The 23643-nt window shown below is 37.5% G+C and overlaps 2 protein-coding genes across 2 annotated transcripts in view; one reads left to right on the top strand and one right to left on the bottom strand.

Moving 5' to 3' along the window:
• Nucleotides 1–10198, top strand: part of LOC129765848 (keratin-associated protein 16-1-like) — a 15095-nt gene extending 4897 nt beyond the window's left edge. Inside the window, exon 8 of the mRNA XM_055766285.1 lies at nt 9813–10198. Within this exon, the coding sequence (XP_055622260.1) occupies nt 9813–9889 (77 nt within the window). The 3' untranslated portion in view covers nt 9890–10198. The remainder of the gene's footprint in view (nt 1–9812) is intronic.
• LOC129769519 (uncharacterized) lies at nt 9108–23643 on the bottom strand. The gene is made up of 5 exons (XM_055771846.1): nt 23112–23643; nt 22964–23049; nt 14942–15049; nt 11425–11504; nt 9108–11274 (listed from the first exon to the last, which is right to left on the bottom strand). Exons 1-5 carry the CDS (start codon nt 23154–23156, stop codon nt 10265–10267), a joined length of 1329 nt encoding a protein of 442 aa, XP_055627821.1. The 5' UTR covers nt 23157–23643; the 3' UTR covers nt 9108–10264.

Here is a 23643-nt window from a genome sequence, read left to right as displayed (position 1 = left end):
GATCTCCATGCACGACTTGTTATCTTCCCTAGGGTGGCAGCAAAAATGGACATGTCGAATTTCAAAAACCGACCATGTACATTTTGTTTATTGGTCCAAAAAAAATGATCTGTGCCAAGTTTCAGCTCGATCGGACATGATTTAGGGGTGCCTCAAAGCGCACAAAGCTTTGTTTTTTTTGATACTTGAAAATCTTCCAAGGGGGAGAAAGCAAATTTGAAAAATCGTTTTTTTTTCGATGCAAATGACTTAAAAATGCATGAAACGTCGAGATCTGGTGTCATCTCAAAAAAAAATTTGGCCGAAAATCGACTTTTAGGGACTTAAGGCGGAAACAGAATGCCGTGTTGTGAGTTGTTTCTCATCAGCTGTCATTGCTTGCGCTTTGTATAAAACATACGCCCGACGCAGTCTGTTGATTTGCAGTCACAATCTAGCATTCGCGTCGCCACTGGTCATGTAAACAAGAACAAAATAAAATTCGTAAGAAAATCTTGTTGTGTCCACGGATCAGTTCAATGTTTTTAAAAACAACACATTCCCCTTTATTCCGCGCGGCGAGTGAGGTGAGATTGCAAAGTTTACTATTTTATTCTGGAAGCCATTTTACTTTTTAGCTCCTATTTGTCGCTCGAGTTAACAAAAAATGAGGATACGACTTCAAATCTCACCTAGTGACGAACTATAGTCACGTCCAATGAGGTACATATAGAGGTGGAGCAGTAGGCCATGTATACATGTATTGGTGAACGGAAAAAATTGTGTCGTCATCATTTGCATTCAATCGATAGTTTACATAGAAAATACAAATAAATGATAAAAATACTTAGATTATTTATCATTTTGTCCTAAATTATTCAAGAAAACATGGGACTGTTTCGAAAGTTTAATGTTTGTTGAATAATTATTATACTGTAATATAATTACCCTACCTACGAAGTAAAGTGTATTATTGAATAATTATATATTCATATATTGAGTGCTTGTCTCGCACTCGTTCTAATTCTAAAAAACAAACTTCAATCAACGAAATTCTTAGGGCTTTCCTCAAAAGCTGTAAAAGTCCCACTAATAAAATTAGTTAGTGATTTTAAAGAGTTATTCATTTAGCACGTTATTGTAATTGGCATTATAATTATGCTGAGTAGTATATTTTTAAGTTAGAACGTTTCTAAGTCAACCATAGCCCAAAACTAAAAAAGAGGGACAACTCTATAATGGTTGATATTAAGTCTTAGGCGTAGAAGCTATGCTTTATACGTAGCTTTAATGAGCTACCGAACACCCGACCTTACTTGTGAAACTAGAAAATATTAATGATTATTTTTTGGACAATATTGCTAATGAGGCTTTATAGAAAATCTGTCGCTATTAGAATTGTTCATATGATTTTGGTACCCTTAACCATACATACAAAGCTCACCTTAACGAAAACGCTCGAGCAATCTCATCAGTCGACCATACAACTCTCTTCTTCTCCCCGAGAATTAATACAACTTGATTGTTCGTGAAAACCTTATTGAAGTGTTTCCTTGCTTCTTTTTTAACGAGCTGATCTGAACGTGGCTGTACTTCTTCCTGAATCTTACTGCAATCATTTCGAAGTGCTTCTATATCCTGGTTGCGTTCTTCCAGTTTCTTGTTTCTCTGTTTAATAATGTTGGACAACATTTGGAGATGTCTTTCCTTCTCTCTGATCAACAGCCCATGTTGATTATATTGATTGAAGTCTTTAGCATTAAATAGAAATGGCATTAGCTGTACGCGTAGCTGTTGTAGACTTTTGCTTCACGGAAACTTGCGCCAGACGGTTAATTTTGTTCGTAAATTTTTCCCGCAGCGTTTTTATCACAGATTTATCAAACAGCTCCACGTCCTGGGTATTGCAGTCAGGACAGTCGGGATGCTGAAAATCCTCCCATCCAGAATCGTCCGTACAGCCCATTCCGCAGCTCTCCCTTGTCACTGGTAATGGCACGGCTAGTTCGATAGCCTCTAGCAGGACTTTCATGTTCGAGTCAACGTTTTCCTCTGAAATATGAATTTGACCTGCGTTAGTAGGTTTAGATTGAATCATATCTTGAATACATATTACCTTGAGGCTCATCAGAACTTCCGTAGCAATCTTCTTCTTGAACATCGAAAATTGTACCTGGTTCAGTAGAATCATGTTCGATCGTTAAAGTGCTTCCCTCGTTACACATACTATGAGCCCTCAAAATATCTTCGATTTTCTTTTGTTCTTTTCTCGAATAGCGCAGCGAGCGATCACTGCTGCTTGCTCCGGTAACCGCCGTAATGCGGGTAGTTGGAATCGCTAGAATCATTATAATTATGTTTATCTTTGTTACTACGAAGATGAGGAATTAAATACGGATTACCGTTTTTGACCAACTTATTTCGTCCATAATTTATGAGTTGTCGCTGAGTGCTAGCATTATGCTCAAACGCTTCCGGTGCAAAATGTTTAGAGCAGGATGTTCCTGGATAATACCGGTAAATTTGACTCATTTTGCTCGCTTTTTACTATCTTTTGGGTACGCATGAAAACACACGAAAATTCCGTCTTTTTTCGCTTTTCTCGACGTAATTCCACAAGCATTCACAGCACATTTTGGCATTATGCTAATATTTGATTCACTACTGTTAAAAATTGAATATTTTTCCAATTAAAATAGCGATAGAAACTAATTGAGAAAGCGTTTTCACTTGGAAGCAGAAATATTTCAAATGTAAACACGAATAGTGACGTGACAATTTGTAACGAGGAAAAATGAAGATTGAAAAATCGCAGCAATCCAACTCATACACTCCATCATCTGCATAACCCTTATATGGATAACACTGAGTCACGCCATTCGCCTACGGGAAGGCAGTCACTTGAGCCGTCTCACGTCATTCGCGTAGAATAAGGGGGATTGACATATCCCCGCTGGCGGCATTGAGCTTCGTTTACCAGTTCAGGGGAGCGTGAAAGAATAGCTGATTTGCAGTCGGAATGAACAAGTTTTCAAAATTAAAATTATGAATGAAAATTGGAATTGGAATGCTTGAATGAAAGTCAGAAACACGTGTTTCAAGTAATCAAATAACATGATGTGAAAATTTTCATTCAAATTTTAGAATTTAAAAACCGGCTTCGTGTCTTCTAATCTGATATAGATTACACTAACGAGTTCGGGACCCAAATTATGGCCCTAATTTGAAGTTGCCACCAGACGTCGACAACATGCCACTGTCATCGCGAATTCGGCGCAGTTTAGAACAAATGTTAGCGTTTAGTACAACGCTGCTAATGACGCAACGCATTATTGTGTTCGACTAAATGTAAACACACATATTCGAAAAGAAGTGTCAAAGCACAATTGTCGCAACGCGACGCATAGCGCGGAATTCTGTTTCCACCTTTAGCCTGAGTGGCCAAAAAATCAAAACTTTGAGTGCTTTTTTGAGGTACCCCTAAATAATGTCCGATTGAGCTGAAATTTTACACAGGATATTTTTTTTGGACCAATAAACATGGTTGTACATGGTCGGTCTTTTAAATTCGATAATAATTTTTTTTCCATATCTTCATTGCCTCTCAGGCTAAGTCCCAGAAGGCCGATTTTTTGGCCAAAATTTCTTTTTCGAGATGACACCAGATCTCGACGTTACATGCATTTTGAAGTCATTTGGCATCGAAAGAAAAAAATTCTATTTTCCAAATTTCCTTTACCTCTCCCATTGGAAGATTTTGGAGGATCAAAAAATCAAAACTTTGAGCACTTTGAAGCACCCCTAAATCATGTCCGATCGAGCTGAAACTTGGCACAGATCATTTTTTAGACAAATAAACAAAATGTACATGGTCGGTTTTTGAAATTCGATGATGAAATTTTTCCCATACATCCATTGCCACCCTAATCTTCCTACTGTTTCAACTGAGAACATCCGTCCGCCACAAGATTGTTCCCACTCGACAAGACCGCTATAGGACTGCAACAGAAATCCAAAATGCGATTTTCTGTCTCCTTCGTCGTCGGCCTAATCGGCGTCCACGACAAACTTCCTCTCGCGGCATCCGGATCCCAGGTGCAGACGATGGTTCTTTGTGGTCTTTGGATATCGAAGGACTTTCTTGGTTCTAGTTGTGGTTTGCTGGGTTTGTGATTTTTACGCCCAGTTGTGAGCGGAATGAGAGATGTCCGATCGGGCGAAATGTGAAACAAACAGATGCTATAACTGCGGAAAGACGTTTGGCAATGCACACTGTTGCTTTTACTTGATGTTTCCAAGGTTAATCGACACTTTCGACGGCTTGACTTGATTGTGTCGGAATCGTCGAACCAACTTTTTAATGTAGCTTGCTTGATCGAGAGTGTAGTGATTATAGGACTGCGTAGCGCAGCGAAATAAAACGACCGATTATATGTAGAGAGAACGAATATAACTGATTTTTACTCATAGAGAAAAAGAACAAAAGAGTATCGAGGTCTCAACGGTAGAGTTGTGCCATCAGTGCTCACCATCTCTCGTCACGTGAATCCTCATGAAGTGCTTGAGCTCGCCTAAACAGGTATGCTTGAAATATTGCTGAAGTGGTTGGCGAATCTTCCCGAGCTCTCCCTCGAAGTTGCAGATGTTAAATTCCACTCTAAGTAGAGTGTCGTTATCGTTGAAACCGTGAAAAGAGTCAGCCGAAAGACTCTACATCGTTTCCTCGTTTCTCGGTAAACTTGACGTCACGATTCACTTGACGTAGGCTTTGTGTTCCTTTGAATAGCCAACAAAAATCAACTTCTGTGCGGTGGCATCCAGCTTCTTTTTCTCCAGCTTTGGGATGTGAACTCACGCAGTACAACCAAAGATCCGCCAATGGCCGACCTTGGGGTTTTACACAGTTCCAAAGCTCATAAGGCATAACGTCGATTGATTAGAAGGACCACAACTGCTTCCTACTGCACTCTCTGCCCGATCCGAACGCATGGCTTTGGACGCCTGCCCGAAATAAGTTTTGACGAACGCAACGTACAGCATGTGCAGTTTTCATCGAAGCCGCATTCGTGAATTGTTTGACCATCCGCTAGATCAACCTACAGTTAGGCAAGGCGCAAATTGAGAAGCGTATAGCGCTCGTAAACGAACACGAGACCACCAACACGACTCATACGTGCCACAAACGTAGCGTGGTGGAGCGCATATTCAGTCGCAGTTTGGTGTAAATAACGTGCCACTCGCATACAATATCTGATTCACACTGTTTTCGCGATATATTTATTTACTAACACAATCACCCGACCGGTACGACCAGCACGAGAAACTGTGGTTCAGCCACAGCGTCACGCGAGTCGTGTCTCACGTGCGCTCCACAATCTCGCGTCATCTGGCCAATTTGCGCCGTTCTATCTGTTTTCATTAGCCACAAAAACAGGCGCTATATCGCGGCAAGTTACTCGCGCTATACGCGTCTCAACTTGCGCCTGGCCTTAAGGTCGATAGCTCTCGAATCTCAATGGCCGAATCATCGATGCCAGGCGTGCTTGCAATCCTTCTTTTGGTGACCGCTCGCCACAATCACAGTATTTTCCGGCTTCTTGAATTGGTACAGGCCTCAGTTATGGTGTGCCACAGCGAAGACGGCGTCCTAATGTAGAATGCGAAAGTGGCATCGACAACGTTCGTTGCTTACTTTTGGATGAGTGCCGGTACGGACAGCATGATAGTGTTGGGGTGTACAACAAAAAACAGGAAGTGGGTTATATCTATGGTATAACCGCAAGGGTGACGTAGGACTATCGTTGATTTAGAGATCATTTGTTTGAAGTTGAATCTGAATTCATTCTGAATGAATGAATATTTGAGGGACTTCGAAAACGAGAGCGTTACGTTGGAGGCACAAGGTTTTAAGTGCGATTCACATACAACATACACGTCACGTTCACGTCCCGTCACGTCACGATACGTCAATGATTCTACCATGCAATTCTCATGAAAACATTCACATACACCAGCAACGTAACGACCCGTCAGCATACGTTCAACGAAAACGACCGGCAGGGTTTGTAGAAAAGAATATTTGACGGAGACGGACGGCTCGTTTGGTTTTTGTCTGGGCTTTGTGTCTCGGCTTTTGTTTTGATTTGGTTGCACAGTAATTTACATCTACATCGACATTAAGCTAATTGAACAGATCTGTGATGCAACACGTTTCATTAGACATTTTTACCTCTAGTTGGACATTTTTGTAAACATTGAGTTCGGGGCCCAAATTATGGCCCCACATTGAAAGTCGCCACCAGTCGCAAATGTCCAATTACTGGTCGAAACTGACTCCAATGCGACACTGAGTGGTGCCTCAGCATATCGCTTTATAAGTAACTTACTGTACTTTTTATGCCACCATATCTCTTTGGAGCTAAGTCATTCGGAGTGAAAATCATTCGCGACTAGTTGAAAGAATTATTCTATTTATTATTATTGTTGCATAAGGGTCGGACTACGGGGTTTAAGCATTTAAATAATTGAATTCAATGATTCTCATTGAATTTTTCTAAATTTAGAACTGATTCTAGGCATGCTGATTTGAAAGAGGGCATTGCAATTTAAAATTGTTGTAGGTGGCGACACCATGAATAAAATTAAATAAATCATTCGTTTGGCATTTGACGTGACGGTGCTGGTGGAAGCATTGACTGCATGTGTGAATTGGTGGAGACGTTGACGGAACGTAGACGTTCTTCTCCGTAACGTGCTATGTGAATCGCACATTATGCATCCAATATTGGACACGGAAATATCCTACTACTAATGGGGAAGAATAATCTTCAGAAGCTATCCTGTTAATTGCGATTGATTGAAAAATCACAAAACCAAATGTATTTGATCACTGTGTTACATGGATAGAAAACATTCAAATAAACTCTTTCACATGAATGTAATTTTAAATTCCCAGAGGAACTGGCAGGTTATTTTCAGTAACGATTAGATATTTCCACATTTTCCTCGATACTGGAAGCCCACCAGTGGTTAATGCTAACTCGATAACTATCTGTTAATAGCACTTGATTGAAACATATTTGGTCACAGTGTTACATGGATAGAAAACATTCAAATAAACTCTTTCACATGAATGTATTTTTAAATTCCCAGAGGAACTGGCAGATTATTTTCCGGATCTTTCTCGATGCTGAATGGCATCCAAACGGAAAGAATTCCGCCCGTGTATGTGTGTGTGTGTGTGTTGTAGCGGCTGCTTCGAGATCTTCCCGGGGAACCGTTTGTGGCATCACTCTCCTCCTTATGGATTCCCTTCTGGCCTAAGGTGCACTTGGTGACACCGTTCATCCGCGCTTTCATGATAAACGAAGAGCTTCACCACAACAACGACAACATGCTCCAATCGCTGTTCAATTTGAACTGAGTGGATTTCCGAGCGGCGCTCGCTTATATACCGATTGGTGATTTCAATAGCCTGTTTTGAAAGCAATTTTAAGACTATTGAAACAAGTTTTTGGATCAGAAAGTAACAAGTGGAGAACGCGTAGACATTTTATCTTTCGAATGAAGTGTTTATCATACCATTTCGTTCAGTTGTTTAGGAGCTATTAACGCTCAAAATCTCGGTCTCCGGCGTAACGCTTTCGTTTTCGAAACTTTGATTTTACACCCCGGTATAGAAATGAAAGACGTAGTCCTACGTCAAAACTAATAGCAAATTCGTTTTGAAACTGGGTTAGTTCCAAACTGACTATGTAATAAAAAAACCTTCTCGGGTTCACGAATGAGACGGTTTGTTGGTGTGCGTTATATAGTCTGATTTGTTTATATTTGCTATGATAAATGTACAGTTTCGACGTCTGGTGGCGATGTTAGTACTTGGGAGGTTAATTATTCTATATCAGATCAAATGGACCAAGTGCAGTGTAAAATTATAAAAGTTTGAATGAAAATTTCTACTTCATGTTGTTCGATTACCTAATACGTATAGTTCTGACACTCACTCAACCATTTGTCCATGCATTTCCTGTTTGTTCCACAAACAATTCCCATTATTATGTAAAATTTTCATTCATAATTTTTATTTTAAAAGCATGTTCATTCCACCTGAAAATCCATAATTATTTTCGCCTCACAATCAAAGCACATAAAGCTTAATGCCGTCTAAGCGAATATACATCAAAATCAGAATCCGAATTGAATTACGACCCCAATAATACAACAGCAAAAGCTGCGGGTTTTCCATTTTCATAGTCCTTTTTTTTGATTTTCCAAAATAATACTCGGAACTTGACAGTTCAATATAGCTGTATTGGTGAACTCGAGTGCGAACCCGTGAAACATCTCAGTGCGAAACTAACTGTTTCGGGTTGGACCTAGTGCGAAACTAGGATGAAATTGATAGCCCCAGTGCCGCACTAACTGCTGTCAAAACGTTTTTTTATTTACTCAGTTTCAACCTACAGCGAATTCGTTTTTAAAACTGAGTTAGTGCCAAACTGACTCTGTAATAAAAAAACGTTTTCAGTTTCACGAAAGCGGTGGTTTGTTGGTGTGCGTTATATAGTCTGATTTGTTTATATTTGCGACGACAAATGTACAGTGTCGACGTCTGGTGGCGATATTAGTGCTTGAGAGGTAAGTTATTCTCTATCAGATCAGAAGGACCAAGTGCAGTGTAAAAATATAAAAGTTTGAATGAAAATTTTTACTTCATATTGTTTGATTACCTAACACATGTAGTCCTGACACTCAATTAACCATTTGTCGATGCATTTCCTGTTTGTTCCACAAATAATTACTATTATAATATAAAATCATCATTAGACACAGTTTTCGTTCAATATGTTCCTGCGATATCGATTAAGTAAAACGAGATTAAGTAAAATTACTCGAGAGAAAATGTTTGACGGTAACGGTCAATATGAAAAGATTTTTTATATTATTTGCTCGTCAGATTCAAAGTAGAATCAACATTAATGATGGGACTGTGGTAAATATATCATAACAAATAACAAAATAAGAAAATAAGAAAAAGAAGGAATATTTGCCGCTAAGAAAAATGTAGAGTTAAATAAAGAAAATACAAGTTCCGTGGTATTTTCGCAATAAATAATATTGAAATGCAACCTATCGATGTATAAGATAATTAAACAAGAAAATCCATTTATCGAAGAAAAATAAAGTTGTTCGGAAAGTTTGGGCCTGTGGTTTTGTTTTCACAAAAAAGTCGACATGAACTTTCCAGACAACCTAATATGAGCTATCCTGATTTCTCCTGATTTTTATTTTAATTCTTCCTGATTTTCGAAGATTATAGTGTGGAGATATAGGAAATTTGGAAAATCTAATTTTTTTTTTCGATGCCAATTAACTTAAAAATGCAAAAAACCTCAGAATCTGGTGTCATCTCGATAAAAAAATTTTGGCCGAAAATCAATGTACATTGTCGGTTTTTGAAATTCGATGATTAATTTTTTTTCCATAAATCCATTGTCACCCTAGTATAGATTATATCAGGTTGCTAGTGGTGCTATAGGTTCATTATATTTGAAAATTAAATTAATGCCATATTTCCATATTGTGTAATATTGTTGATAACGTTCGTTCGAGCAAATCTGCTAATATCTTCGACAGAATTGCAATAATTGTTGGGTGCATACTGGCTTTTACAATTTCTGATCGGATTTGGGTTAGGACCAACCTTTTCTTTTTTTTGCAGCGTTTTGAAAACATCGTACAAATTATATCATTTTATGTATAACTAATTTATGAAACTGTAAATTGGAAATCCGTTGTATTCATAGCATCTCATTTTCTCTGCTACTTCACAGATGATCCTTGCACTCCAAGCGTACCGCCAGCATGTGGAGACCTGTGCCCTCCCTATCCTACATGTGTTGCTTGCTAAGCTACAGAGATCCAATGACCGGTTCCCCACGTTCCCCGATATCTTACTTAGTGCCAACCTGCCTGCCTTAGTGTATCTCCCTGAAGTTGTTGAATTGTCCCGTTAGATGCATATATTCAGTTAAGACGCGGCCATCTTCAACAGCGCATCATCGATGAATACTCGTTAAACTTAACAACTAAAAATACTGCAAAATACTAGCCAACAATTTGTATAATCTAGTGCACGGAAACATCTTCCCAACTACGCGGAATGAGTAACCAATATAGTTGTTTTAAACGTACCAAAACAAAAAAAACGCCTTTGCTTTTTTTTTATTTCATTAACAATCATACAAACTACTCATTGAAAACAGAGGGACACCAACATCATCACTCAAACCATCGTATTCAATCCGATAATGGGTTGGCTCTTGCTCCGCAGCCGTTCGTCCCACTTCCTCGCTGCATTGGCTACATAACCCGGTCTTATAGGTGTATCCGGTTCGTCTCTCGGCTGTTGCTGCTGACCGTTTCGCTTGGGCGGAGCACCTCTCTGCGAGCAGTGGCAGTTGCTGCAGCTGGATTCCGATGCGGATCCTTGATGCGCCAGCGGAACCGTGGTTGGTTTGGCTGGCGGTGCCGGACGACTGAATCGGGGCTTTATTTGGACCGCCTCGCTGTCGTACTTGTCCGCCGGAACGTACGTGCTGCGTCTCGAAGGTGAGATTTCATCCACGAACGATTCGTTATCGTGATATGAGGCTGCTTTCGGGGAGGAGTGCGGATGCAGTGACTGGCGGCTCGTGTATGGACCCGCGTCGCGATACTCCCGGCGATCCCGATAGTCAGGTCCGGGTAGATACTGGATTTCCTTCCCCGCAATTCGGCGGCTTTCTTCGGGACCGCGTATATATGAGAACACTGGTACCTGCACCGATGGCAGTACCTTCCGCTCAACAATCGATTCCGTGCTCCGGCGTTCCGGATCGTGTCGGTCAAAATTACTCTGATGTCGGGAGTCGGGTCGCGCGCGATAGCTTCGTTTATCGGGCTCACCCCTACCATAGTGGTTCTGATAGTCATTCCCCTGTATGTCGTGCAGACTCTGCCTTTCCGGTCCGACCATATCTCGATAACGATCTTGTGAAATAGAATATACCGCGGCAGCATCGACGTCCGCTGCCACATCTTTCTTCAGCATATCCTTTTCCGTTTCCGTGGCCTGCGACACTTTGGCAACGGTAGAGCCTTCGGTTTGTGTCATGTGGGCCGTCATGCGAGCCATCGGGTCGGCCAAATCGAATATGAAAAGTATCGCCACCAGGAACGATAAACAACCGAGAATGATTGCGTTGTCATGGAGGTCCGGATGTACTTGATCTATTGAGGCAAAAACCAAGCCACCTGGGCGAGAAAATTATAACGGGGGAAAACAAATGAAAACGATTACAAACTGGTCATGGTCAGAGGGTTGGTTTATGAATTTTAGTTTGTGCAGTGCAATGCCTGGGTGCAAAATGTTGGTGAAGGTCATCGTAGGAGGGGATCACTAACCGGTAGCGAAGAACATTAGTGTTCCTAGCGATAGGATAATCTTCTCAAACAATGTTGGTCTCGATTTGGCATCTACACATCTGAAATGAAGTAATAATTTTGAATATTTATTATTTCCGTTTTAGTGAAGTGCAATTCCACATGAAATCGAACTAAAAATGCAGAATTTAAAAACATGTATTTTTGATACGAACAAAAGTTTGTATTCCATTTGGGTTGGAGGAAATATGAGTTTTCCACAACGTTTGGGAAATTTTTGGCTCAAGTGTAATTTTTGAAAAGGGCGTATCTATTTTAGTTAGAGAAATCTTTGATAATTTATATCTCAAAAACTGTGAGTCCTACCAAAATAGTGTCTTAGAAAGAGTTATAGAATATTGATGTTAAAACGTGAAAAAAATATACACTGAGAAAAAAAATTAGTGTTCTTTTTTTAATACACAAAAAAAACTTTAACTTGCAATATCTAAAATACAAATTTTTATTTTGTTTTAAATTTTTTCATATTAGGTAGAAATGGAAAATTTAAGAAATGAGTCCAAGATGGTAAAACTATTTTCGGCGAACTTTGTGGAACATCGAATTATTGTATGTTAACAATAATTTTTAGCCACAAATTATGAATCTTGATGTGATTTAAAACAAAAAAGCTCAATATCCTTCTAAATGCAGCCATTCTCGAGATATTTAATATAAATCTAATTTATTGCCTTTTTATAGTAAATAGGCTCTTTTAAATTATATTTTGTTATACCGTCATGTTCATGAAATTGTATGAATTTGCTTATAATTTTCAACAACTTTTCCAAATACATCATTATGAACATGGCGGGGTATACCACGACAAACATATTAAAAGAACCTATTTACTATAAAAAAAAGACAATAGATTGGAAATATTTTTTACAAATATCTCGAGAATGGCTTTTTGTTTTAAATCACATCAGGATTCATAATTTGTGACTAAGGACTGTTAACATACCAAAATTCAAAGTTTCGAAAATTCATAAAAATTCGATGTTGCACAAAGTTCGTCAAAAATAGTTCCACCATCTTGTACCCATTTTTTAAACTTTGCACACCATTGGAATCGAAAATTCTCTAAGATTCGTTTCATATACGGATTGTACTGTCTAATAATGCCTAAACCTAACAAATGCCTAAACAGTTTAAATTAATGATAAATGGAAGCATTCTCATTTTTTCATACGGATTCGTGTGTATTCCCGAACAGAGCTGTCAATAACGAGCAACTGATAGATTCATTTAAATAAGCCGTTCGCGATTTGAAGCCACACATTAGAGGCGAATGAACTGCATATTTTAAAGTCTCTTAAAAACAAAGGACCGACCGACTGAAGCCACATCACTTCTCGTTTGGTGGTTAACGAAGCAACATGGTTGCCGCAGAGCATCGAGCGGGAGAGGATTGTTTTCTTGTCGGGTGAAGGAGGAGTATGGAAAAGAGTTTCTTTCCACAGGGGTCCTTCTCAGGGCTAGAGGCGGAAATCAAAAATAGAATAGAATGCACAACACAGATGCGAGTGAGCTAGCATAACACAACGAGCGGATGTCATTCATGCCTAATGCTGATTTCACACACATACACACACAGCTCGATACAAGGAGATGAAGCCCTCTGTATCGAGGTGTGCTACGACAAAGAAAAGCAGCATACGAGATTCTTTTTGAGGGCCTTAGAATGCAAGGGGTGTAAGTGACTTGATCGATTTCTCTTCATCAACTTTTTCTTTAGTTAATAACTCAACTGCAAAAAAGTTCCAATTTAAGTTCGCTATAGAATCCGATAGATGAGGTTCTGACCTATCTTCCACATTGTCAAATACAACTGGGAATGTATTTGCAGCTAAATTATGACCAGAAGAGAGTCGATGTAGAGAAATCGATCAAATCACTTACACCCCTTTCATTCTAAGCCCCTCTTTTGTGCTAGTGCAGATATGGAAGAGTATTCAGAATTTTTGAATATAGATATACACTGCATTTATTTAGAAAAACGTATATTTCATGAAAGTATGCTTTCAACTTTCAGCAGGGCAACCTTACTGTTCATAGTTTGTGATCGATATCTGAGTGGGAAGGAGAAAGTCTGATGCGAGTTGAACCAAATAAACGAGAAGTGCTGATAGCTTTCGACTCAACTCGACTCTTTCGATTCTACTAAAGTAGTAAAAAAGTAAATAGATAAAAAGATATTACAAAAATTTCGATGCATTCTAAAATAATATCCAAAGTGATAAGCAAGTGGATTGAATAATATAATTCCGTTGTTCTAGGTCGAAAACTGCGGTCGTGTTCTAGATACAACCCATTACCTTTTTTTTGTATATAAAAAAAGTACTGATTTTTTTTTCTAAGTGAACATTTTTTCACGTTTGGACATCAATACTCTATAACTCTTTTTAAGACACTATTTCGGTAGGACTCATAGTTTTTGAGATATAAATTATCAAAGGTTTTTCTTACTAAAATCGATACGCCCTTTTCAAAAGTTATAAATATATTTGAATAAATTTGAATAAAGTTGAATAAAAAAAATCCAAATGCTGTGGAAAACTCATATTTCCTTCAACCCAAACGGAATACAAACTTTCATTCGAATCAAAATACTCATGTTTTGTCATTTGTCGATTTCATTTGAAATTGATCTGAAGCAAAAGGCAGAGAAAGTGACTGAAAATAACCCTGAAAGTACCATAAAAAGAACACTGATTGATCTGCAAATTATTTTTTAACCTACTAAATATAGATTGAAAATTACAAAAACAATAAAGAAATTAATGAGGTGCTTATAAATGAACTGAACAATGAATCCAAACTTTTCTAACTGATCGGAACATAAATAAATCGTTTTTCCAATAATTTACCAAGAATTTCTCGTACTGGTAATTAGAATTGGAACAAAAACTGAGAGTTATGCGACGATTTATTGTTAGAGATCATTTTCCATTACATTGAAATTCAATGTTGCAATGTTGCAAACCACTGATTTTATCTTGGGTACGAGAATGGGATATTAATATTCTCTCCTACTGCCAACAGTCCACCTCCCTACCCTAGGCACAGCATAGTGTTAATCTATTGAAGAATTTGTCGCTCTCCGCGAGGGCACTTAACCACCGCGGTCATGAACAATTTTCTTGAATGAAGGAAGTGAATCTGAAACAAACAAATCTGTTATATCCATGGGCCACCGCCCGCTGTAATAAACCTTCGCGACGCATTGCGGGGGAGGAGGCTGCACAATGTTTTTGCGACGGTGGGAAAGCGCAAGAGACAAAAGCATTGTCTTTTGCTGACGATGGCAGTGGATGCACGTATGTGGCCACAATTCGTGGTACTTCCCAGCCACCGTGTGGCCGAGACCAAGTGCATGTGTAGCTAATTATTATCGTTCTTTTCGTCTACAACGACGATATGACAGTCATACGGCATATATGCGGTTAACAACAAATAGTCGTGGATATGTGGTTTTTATTTTGATGTGGCTGCTGACCTTGTGATTAGCATGAGTGCGATGACAATCGTGTAACCACCGTAGACGATATTGGTAAATGCGTTGCCCCCACTGCTCCAGGTGATGTTGTGTATCAGACTCCATTCTCTGAAAATATTGAAGAGATAGGGAAATTATAATCGTTATTACTTTCATGTACATGTTTGCATAATTTTGAGAAAGATAAAGGGTGTATTCCATTAAAAAAAAAAGATTGCACACACAAAATTGCTCCTCAAAATTACGCTTTTTGTCGGATTTTCTTCAAACTCTCAGGAAATAAAAGGCTATTTTATCCAACTGCCCCTCCCGTTCCGAATGCTTGCACTTTTCTCTTCGCTTTATACATTAATTGATGGGTAACTAATTTGAAAAAAAAAATCTATCAAAACTTTTTTCAACTACATCTCGTTATAAAAAAAATGTCGGTTCGATAAACAGAGCCCAAAATTTATCAATAGGTACTATTGTGCTTTCGGCACAATATTCACGTTGTTGAACCTTGTTTTTTTTTCAGAAATGGCAATAAATGTGTCTGAAGACACTCTTGCTCGTTTACCTCACCGTTTATAGTTAGAGAGGAGATCTAGAAAGCGCTAACATCTCCATAGCCGCAAATCGCCGGTCGAATAAGAAAATACATCTAAAATGTCGACATTCTTTTTTCGAATATGCTCCGGAATGCTAAATTTGGACTTGGCGACGATATCTGTAATCCGACGGATTTCCATTTTCGATTCGTTCGAGTAATAATTTCACATTCCATATTTCGGACGTTTTTCCCTTTTAATATTCGAAGAGAAATAGATCGAACGACATGGAAAAACAACTCGAACGGAATACAGAATGGAATTTTATAAAGTTGTTTGAAATATTTCGAATCGATCGAAATACAGAATAGGGATGAATATGTCCAGGGAGTTGATGGAAGTCGGCCCTGAAGTAGGTTAAAAAACGTCTTAAAAAACCATCATGATGCAGTACAATTAAGTGAGCAACTGTGTCGAGTTTCCGGGCACGGTTTTTCGCCACAGCATTTTTTTCTCGTTCCGGTTTGGTGCCTGCTGCACTTTGTAATTTACTGATTACTGATCTCTCTGTTAGTTGAATTTTGAAGGTTTAGAATGTGTTTATACGCCTTTTCTTGATATGTGTGATTTTTTTCAGAATTTTAGCAGTGTTCGCAGTACAAAAATCTATATATTTACAAAATTTTGAAATTTTTTTATTAGAATTTTGAGACTCAGTACTGTTTTAATTTAAATTTAAATATGTTCGTATGTGCTTTTTAATATTTGTGAATAGAACCAGTATTAAGTCTCGAAATTTCAAAAAAATATCAAAATTTTATAAATATATATATTTTTGTACCACGCGACACTGCTAAAATTCTGAAAAATCACATACCATGAAAAGACGTATAAACACATTCTAAACCTTCAAAATTCAACTTGCAGAGAGATCAGCATTCGTGATGTTTGTCGGATGTCATAGACTCTTTGATAAGCAGCTTGCGAAAACGAAAATCGTAAAAGGACCAATTGCTATCGCCAACTACCGCAAAACAACTCAAATTTGAGGTCTGATGATGAGATAGAATCAGAAATTGATTTATATATTAATATAATGCAAATAAACATCAATAGTAGATAAAGTATGAAGAAAACAGAGTAAAATTGAGTAAATTGTGCTGTAAAAATTGGTATTGGTTTTGACCGTCTTTTTTCAGAACGGCCCCACTGTGCGCCGGCATTTGGCTGGATTACTACCCCTATTAGTTGGATGATTCTATCTTCGGCAGTTTTATAGTAGCTATTTGCGTGTCTCAGAAAGCTTTTCTCATGCGTATTGATGAGGAAGTATCTTTCAGCTCGAACTGGAATTTCAGAGCTTCTCTCAGCTCGGCTTCCATCGTAATCTCGTCCAGAATGCTGCATTCGAACACGATTTCTTGTGATTGTGTCCTCACTTTAGCCGTTTACCGTAGAGCTCTTTATGAGCTGAGCTCTTAATCGTCGGGTCTCTTTTTTGCTTGAACAGCATTTCGCCGTTCCGGGTGCGTCTCACTTTAGCCACGTTCTATCCGAGATTTTTTCAAAGTAGGATCGCCTCTCACTTTCTTCCGGATATCGGCATAAGTTGTGGCGCACAATGTTGTGGAAATCGGAGCGTATGGTTTCTGTTTCTTTTTGTTTTTGTCTCAACTTTCTGTCACTCGTCTGGATATTTGTTAATTTTCACTACTTTCACCTTTGCAGACATTTTTATATTTTAAAATGGTTTTATTAGTTGGAATATGTGTATCAAATGAATGGACTTGACTTAGAGAACATACTACATTATGAACAACATAGATTCAAAAAGGTTGCCACCTCAAAAGATTCTACTATGTATTTTTGCAACCTCCTCAATATCGGTATCAAATGAATTGATTTGACTAATAGAATACACTACAATGTTCCGAAAGAAATGTGGAAGGGGTGTGATAACTGCTACTTGCTTAATTATTTTTTAGCTTTAAGTGCATTATCTTTATTATTATGTATAATCATAATGCACCCGTTTAATTTGAATGTTTTGTTTCTACTTATATTATTGTTTTATATAACCTAAGATTTTTCGTATGGTGATTTCAGTCTTGTATTTTTTTCACGTTAAACGACAGCTTCAGAGTGCTTTTATGAATCTTTTGTCTAGAAATAATGCGGAACATAACAAACAAAGTATATGGCAATAGAAGAATTAAAAAGTTGAAAAAGTCATTCCTGCAAGCTTAAGTGCTTAGATTTTCGGACTACGATGCATTGAAAATCTATATATTCCAAATGAAAATCAAAATAACAGATCTAGACAACCACTTCCAAAATGTTCTGGAATTCATTTTTCCACCTAGTGTCATATCCATCTAGATTATTGAATGAATGAATTTCATTTTGACGTAGGACTACGTCTTTCATTCCTGTACCGGGGTGTAAGCTCAAAGTTTCGAAAGTGAGAGAGTGACGCTGGACTGCAAGGTTTTGCACGTTATTACTTCTTTATCGGCTGAATGGAGTGGTATAATAATCACTTCATCCGAAAGATAAAATGTCAACGAGTTATATAATGTCACATATTGGTGAAAACATCGTTGCAATAGCTTAAAAATTGCTTTGAAAGCAAGCTATTGGAGTCATAACAATCTAGCTCATTGATGATGATTGGTGATCGCAATGTGTTCCCGAACACGGACGCCAAATCTAGGCACCTGGAGGAACCGTCATAGCGAATACATGCAAGCTGTGTTTTTTTTTGCTCGCTTGCATTAGTGTTTGGGAAACCATAGCGGACACATGCAAGGCGTGAGTACATTTACTCGCATCAGTTTCTGTTCTGCTTTCGCATGGAACAGTCATGAAAAATTGTTTGCGTGTGAATGCGTCCGAGCGAAGGAATATTCGCACCCATGACTTGGTGTTAATGTTGCCATATTGAAATCTGTTTTTCCAAGCTAAAAAATCATTTTTATCTGTAGAAAACATAGAAAATCTGTATTGGAATCCGTATACCGGATTTTGCACCTGATAAGACTTTTGCGTTAGATTTAAGTACGAAGTACGAATTGCACACTTGTAGTAAAGTGTATATATTCTGCTTAGCCATATTTTGGAGCACGTGATCACTGGTATAGCTTGCCAGTAGTTTTCTGAATAAGACTATTTTTTGCAGGCATATGGCAAAATCAGGCAAAAGTTTGATCGAAAATGTGTAATATCTTAGATTGAGTGTTTTAAATACATAGAGAATTATACCAAATAAAATGTATTTTTAAGGAAAACCGACAGAGAGCTTTTTTAATTTAGTTTCGCGTTATGAACATTCATTGAATACTCACTTTCCTCGTGGTGTTTATAAATGGTTTTGCAGAATTTAGCGTTGATGTCATTTGACAACTATACTGAGGCGCTTCCCTTCGGATTTTAACAAATAATTTCGATTTGATAATCGCGTTCACAGTTTTTGTAGCGAGATGGTTTCAAACTTTTGTTTTGTTCACATTATATGGCGAAAAATACGATTTCTATCACTACTGTATTTAACACATTTGACAGTAGCAAAAATAGTTCTGTTCAGTACTATTTCAATCGTCTGATTAAGTTTTTTAATTGTTGCGAAAAATGATCTTATATTTAAAAATAAGTTTATCTTGTTACAAAATCTGTATAAAATCTGCATGGATATTAAATAATCTGTAATCTGTGTAGATTCTTGGACAAAAAACATGCTGAAAACCTGTATCATTACAGAAAAATCTGTATATGTGACAACACTGCTTGGTGTTCCTATTATGCAGTCCAATAGCATCAGTTTATGTTCTGCTTTCGCATGGAACAGTCATGAAAAATTGCTACATCACGATAAAAACGAAATGAATCTTATACAAGGTTATATAGACTTTATTTCGTTTTCACCGTGAAATGACGCCCTCAGTTTCTGTTCTGCGCATGGAGTGATCATGAAAAATCTCACAAAAATGAATCACGTATCAAACATCTTCAGTTGCTTTCACAAGGCCACTCAAATTCAATCGGTTCGTTTCCGAACCACCAACAAGTTCGAAAGAGTTGAATTTTATGTTAATAATAATTCCTTACTTATACTCATCCACCCACACACTAAAAAGAAAAACTTTTAGCAATCTTTCAAAATATTCATTGAATCATTAATTAAGAATTGATTCAGATGCAATTTCAAATAAATTATTACCGAGCCAACGGTAGTCCTACGTAAACCCTGCGGTTATATCGCAGGGTTTACGTAGGACTACCGTTGGCTCACTTCTTGTTTTTTATTTGAGTTTATACGAAATGCATATAAGCGGTTGTTCGCGTTCACGGCAATGAGCTTTCAGATGGAATCAAATAAAAATTATGTTTCAAAATATATACATTTTTTTTTATCAAATATGTACACTATGTAATACAGTAATACATTTGGTTCACAAATGGTGAAGAAATTTTGTACGGAAGTTGTGTCTGATAATGATTTTATATTATAATGATGTATTTTTGTGTAAATATCAGGAAATTTATTCAAAAAATGGTTAAGTAAGGTTCAATACTACGTAATTTGATACTACTTTCAGTAATCAAATAACATCAAAGAAAAGTTTCATTCAATTTTCAACGATTCAAAACTGTCTTAGGTGCAAAACTGATACAAGCAAACCTTTTTTTTTTGTGCGGGGAATAGGGACCGCACAAAAAAAGTTGCATAAAAAAAAATCGTGCAAAACTTCACCAGCAGCTTTAAAAAATCGTGTTCGGTACAAATTTTGAAAAAAAAAACTTTTTTTGTGCGGTAGATAGGGACCGCATAAAAAAAGTTTCCCCCAAGAAAATAACTCAAATCCACGCCATTCACCGTTCAATTTCCTTTTGTTTCCCTGTTTTGCGATGGGACACTTTGCCTTTTCGGTAGCGCGTGGCTGTTTTGTGCTTTTAGTTGCACGTTGAAACGTGTTGGTGTTAGAAATTATGTCATGCAAAAACTTAGAACAACTTAGAGCGTTTGATGAGAGGAGGGGAATGATTTCAGAAGTGGATAATTGAGACGCCAATATGCTTTTTTCGCACTGAAATGCATACAAACCATCGAAAAAACTAAATGGACGATAACTTCGTCAAATATGCTTCTTTCATACACCGTACAAAAACAAATGGCAAAAAACCCGCACAAGGACAAAATATCCCACAAAAAAAATTCGCACATAAAAAAACCGCACAAAAACAGGTTTTACTGTACAGATTTTGCCTCTCTTAATGGATATCGCCACCAGATGTCGACACTGTATATTTTTTTGTCTTCGAAATGGCCCAGCACAACAAATTTTTCAAAAATTTCTTTTACTCAAACTAAAATTCACTGCCAGGAACGATATTCAAATCGATTGTTATGAAATTCAATTGTTTGCATTTGACATTCAAAGTATAAATGATAGCGAAACCCCCTAAATGCTGTATTCATTCATTACAGCAAGACTTTTTAGTGCATCATCGATATGAATAACTTTTGTATATTGTTATTTTACACTGAAATAAAATTTTATTCACTACTCGTGAATATTTTTTAACATGCACTTTGTTTTCCCCGAGAACGACCCATCATCCTTCAAAATTTGTTTTCAGTTTGCCTTCCACAATCGACCAGTATTTCTTAATCAACCTTAGCTTCGGAGTATTGGCCGGAATCCATTCCTTGGAAATCACATACAACGCGGACTCGATTATATACAGCTTTTGATTTCTTTTCACTGTATATAATCGAGTCAAAAAAAATTTTTTATTTGTTTTTTTTTTGCATGTATTTTTCGATTTTTGAAAATAAAAGAGGAATTTGATTTTTGATTCACCCCCTTAAAGTCAGAAAACACCTTTCTCACGTGAAAAAAATGTATCCAGATTATCTCAGGAGGTTGATGAAAAAAATCCTTCTACGCATATGTTCGAATTTCAACAATGACAGATTTATGGAACCTTTTTTTTTCTGTTTCGGATTCTGTTACCTCAAACTGACTCTATATTAAAAAGTACGCTACGGAAGACGATCCTGATGCTTACATTTGAAAGATGAGAAAATTTAGTACAGGATATAGTAGTGGAACTAATAAATTAGTGGATTTTAATATCATTTTGGAAGTGAAAAACTTAAAAGTTAATAATTTTTAATGTGTTATTATTAATTTTATCCCTAAAATTTATATTAAACTAGATTCTTTCGATCAATTTAATTGAAGTTCTTTAACTGCTCTACAGTTTGTTCTTTGATGCCCAACTTCTCTCTTTCTTTATTTGGCTGCAATATCGATATAAACAATTCCTGGTGAAAATTCAAGCAAAATCTTCAGAAATCACGATTTTTACCCCACTGTACTTGTAATAGCCACTTAAACTTCATCTTAACGCTGAAAGGTTACATTTTTTCTTTAAATAAGCCATATTTGATATATAAAAAAAAATATTTTTTTTCCTACTGTAAATAATCGAGTTCAAAATTGTATATAATAATCGAGTCTGTATATAATCGAGTCCGACTTGTACAGTCGCCTTTGTTGTTGTACAACTGTTTGGTCATGAGGATAATGTAATAATCCTACATAAAAGATGGCGAAAAATATTGCAGTGAAGGGGAACGCTGGATGATAACGAAGAATTTTGCTGCCTCTAAGCATCTTCTCCCACCACACCCTCCAATATCGTTACAAAGCAAACGGAAACACTACGGAGGTGTACATGAAAACGAAATATGAAGAAGGAGAATGAACCTAAAACTGGCACATCTTTACATCGATCCCAACATCAGGAATGTCGTTAGAACAGGACGAGTTCGCTGAGCCGTACATGTTGCTAGAACGCCGAATGTCGAACAGCGAGATGAGGAGCCCAGTGGACGAGATGATTGGGCCAATTGCCAGAAGAACATGGCAAGAATCACTATGGCTCTGCAGCCATGGATCAGGTGCATTGACGAAACATTGTGAAGAATTTAGAAATATTGTAAATGAATAAAAGGAACGCTCAAAATAAGATCTTCTTGTGATATCACAAATCCACCTTGTGCAAAGTACCATCTGAAATTAAGTATGGATATTGTTTTCCGTATCGCAATTCCATTGAACGACATAGACTGAATAGCATCGACAAAAAGTAGTTTCTCCAACCGAATTACTTTAGAAATGTTTTGTTTTCAAGAGTATTCAGATCATAACGGGTATGATTGCTCATAAATTCTCGTCGAAAAATAGACAAAAATTCCAAGAATCGTGTCTGATTGTTTTATAAGTATCATTTTCGTGCGGAATAAAATCTCAATAGAATTGCATTTAACCAAAAACGAAATTTTTGATCAAAAATCAACCATTTCAACAAAATAACGTGACGTCATTCCCGAAAAGTGTATGAGATGTAAATGACGAAATAGTAGCTAGTTGTTCGTTATTGTAAACAAGACAGTGAATCATCACTGCTAATTTTCTCATCTTACCTAGACAACTTTTGATTTCTCACGAATACTCTCCGCGATTCGTGGTCGGTGATAATCTTAGTGATGATGCAAGCTACACATCCTAACTGGAAGGCACGTACATTTTTCATTATTTCCCAATAAATTGTATCAACATGGTCAAACTTACTAATTCAAGAAATTTAATCACTATTCTGGCAGCTGGCTTAACCATATTGGTTTTGTATACTTTATATCCTTAATCGACGCAAATAAAAATACTCTAAATGGAAATCTGTCAGGTTTACACTACACATGCGTTCACTGCACCGACTTGACACAGTTCTCACCCAAACTCTTCGTGAGGTGATACGATTCTAGTTTTCATCGTTCGATACATTCTGCAGCGGGGGAACAGTTGATAAGTGCACTTTCATTTTGCATTTCTTATCGCGGGTTCACAAACGATGTTTTTATGCTATGCTAAAGTTCACCACCAGAACTGTTGACACACACGATATTTTCCGTAAGACGTGATTCAGCGGTCCGTTCCGGTTGAGGGCTAAACAATAAATAATTTTCCAAGCGCCAGCAGTTAGCGTTTTCCGCGCCTCTGGACAGAACCGAACCTCGTGTGTCGGGTTGGCGCAGGTTGACTTACTCAGGGGAATGCTTCTTCTTCTTACCTTACCCGATCCGCCGAAGCGATCCGCGCGGTCGGT

Source organism: Toxorhynchites rutilus, chromosome 2 (genome assembly GCF_029784135.1).
Source record: "Toxorhynchites rutilus septentrionalis strain SRP chromosome 2, ASM2978413v1, whole genome shotgun sequence".
Taxonomy (NCBI): domain Eukaryota; kingdom Metazoa; phylum Arthropoda; class Insecta; order Diptera; family Culicidae; genus Toxorhynchites; species Toxorhynchites rutilus.
This window is presented reverse-complemented; position numbering and strand designations above follow the sequence as displayed.

What these genes read in the sequence shown, in the direction of transcription:
- LOC129769519 (XM_055771846.1), bottom strand. Translation starts at nt 23,156, where the DNA reads ATGGTTAAGCCAGCTGCCAGAATAGTGATTAAATTTCTTGAATTA. An exon ending in GCACTCATGCTAATCACAAG is followed by an intron (nt 11,505 to 14,941) that starts GTCAGCAGCCAC and finishes ACTTCATTTCAG; the next exon opens with ATGTGTAGATGCCAAATCGA. An exon ending in ACTAATGTTCTTCGCTACCG is followed by an intron (nt 11,275 to 11,424) that starts GTTAGTGATCCC and finishes TTTCTCGCCCAG; the next exon opens with GTGGCTTGGTTTTTGCCTCA.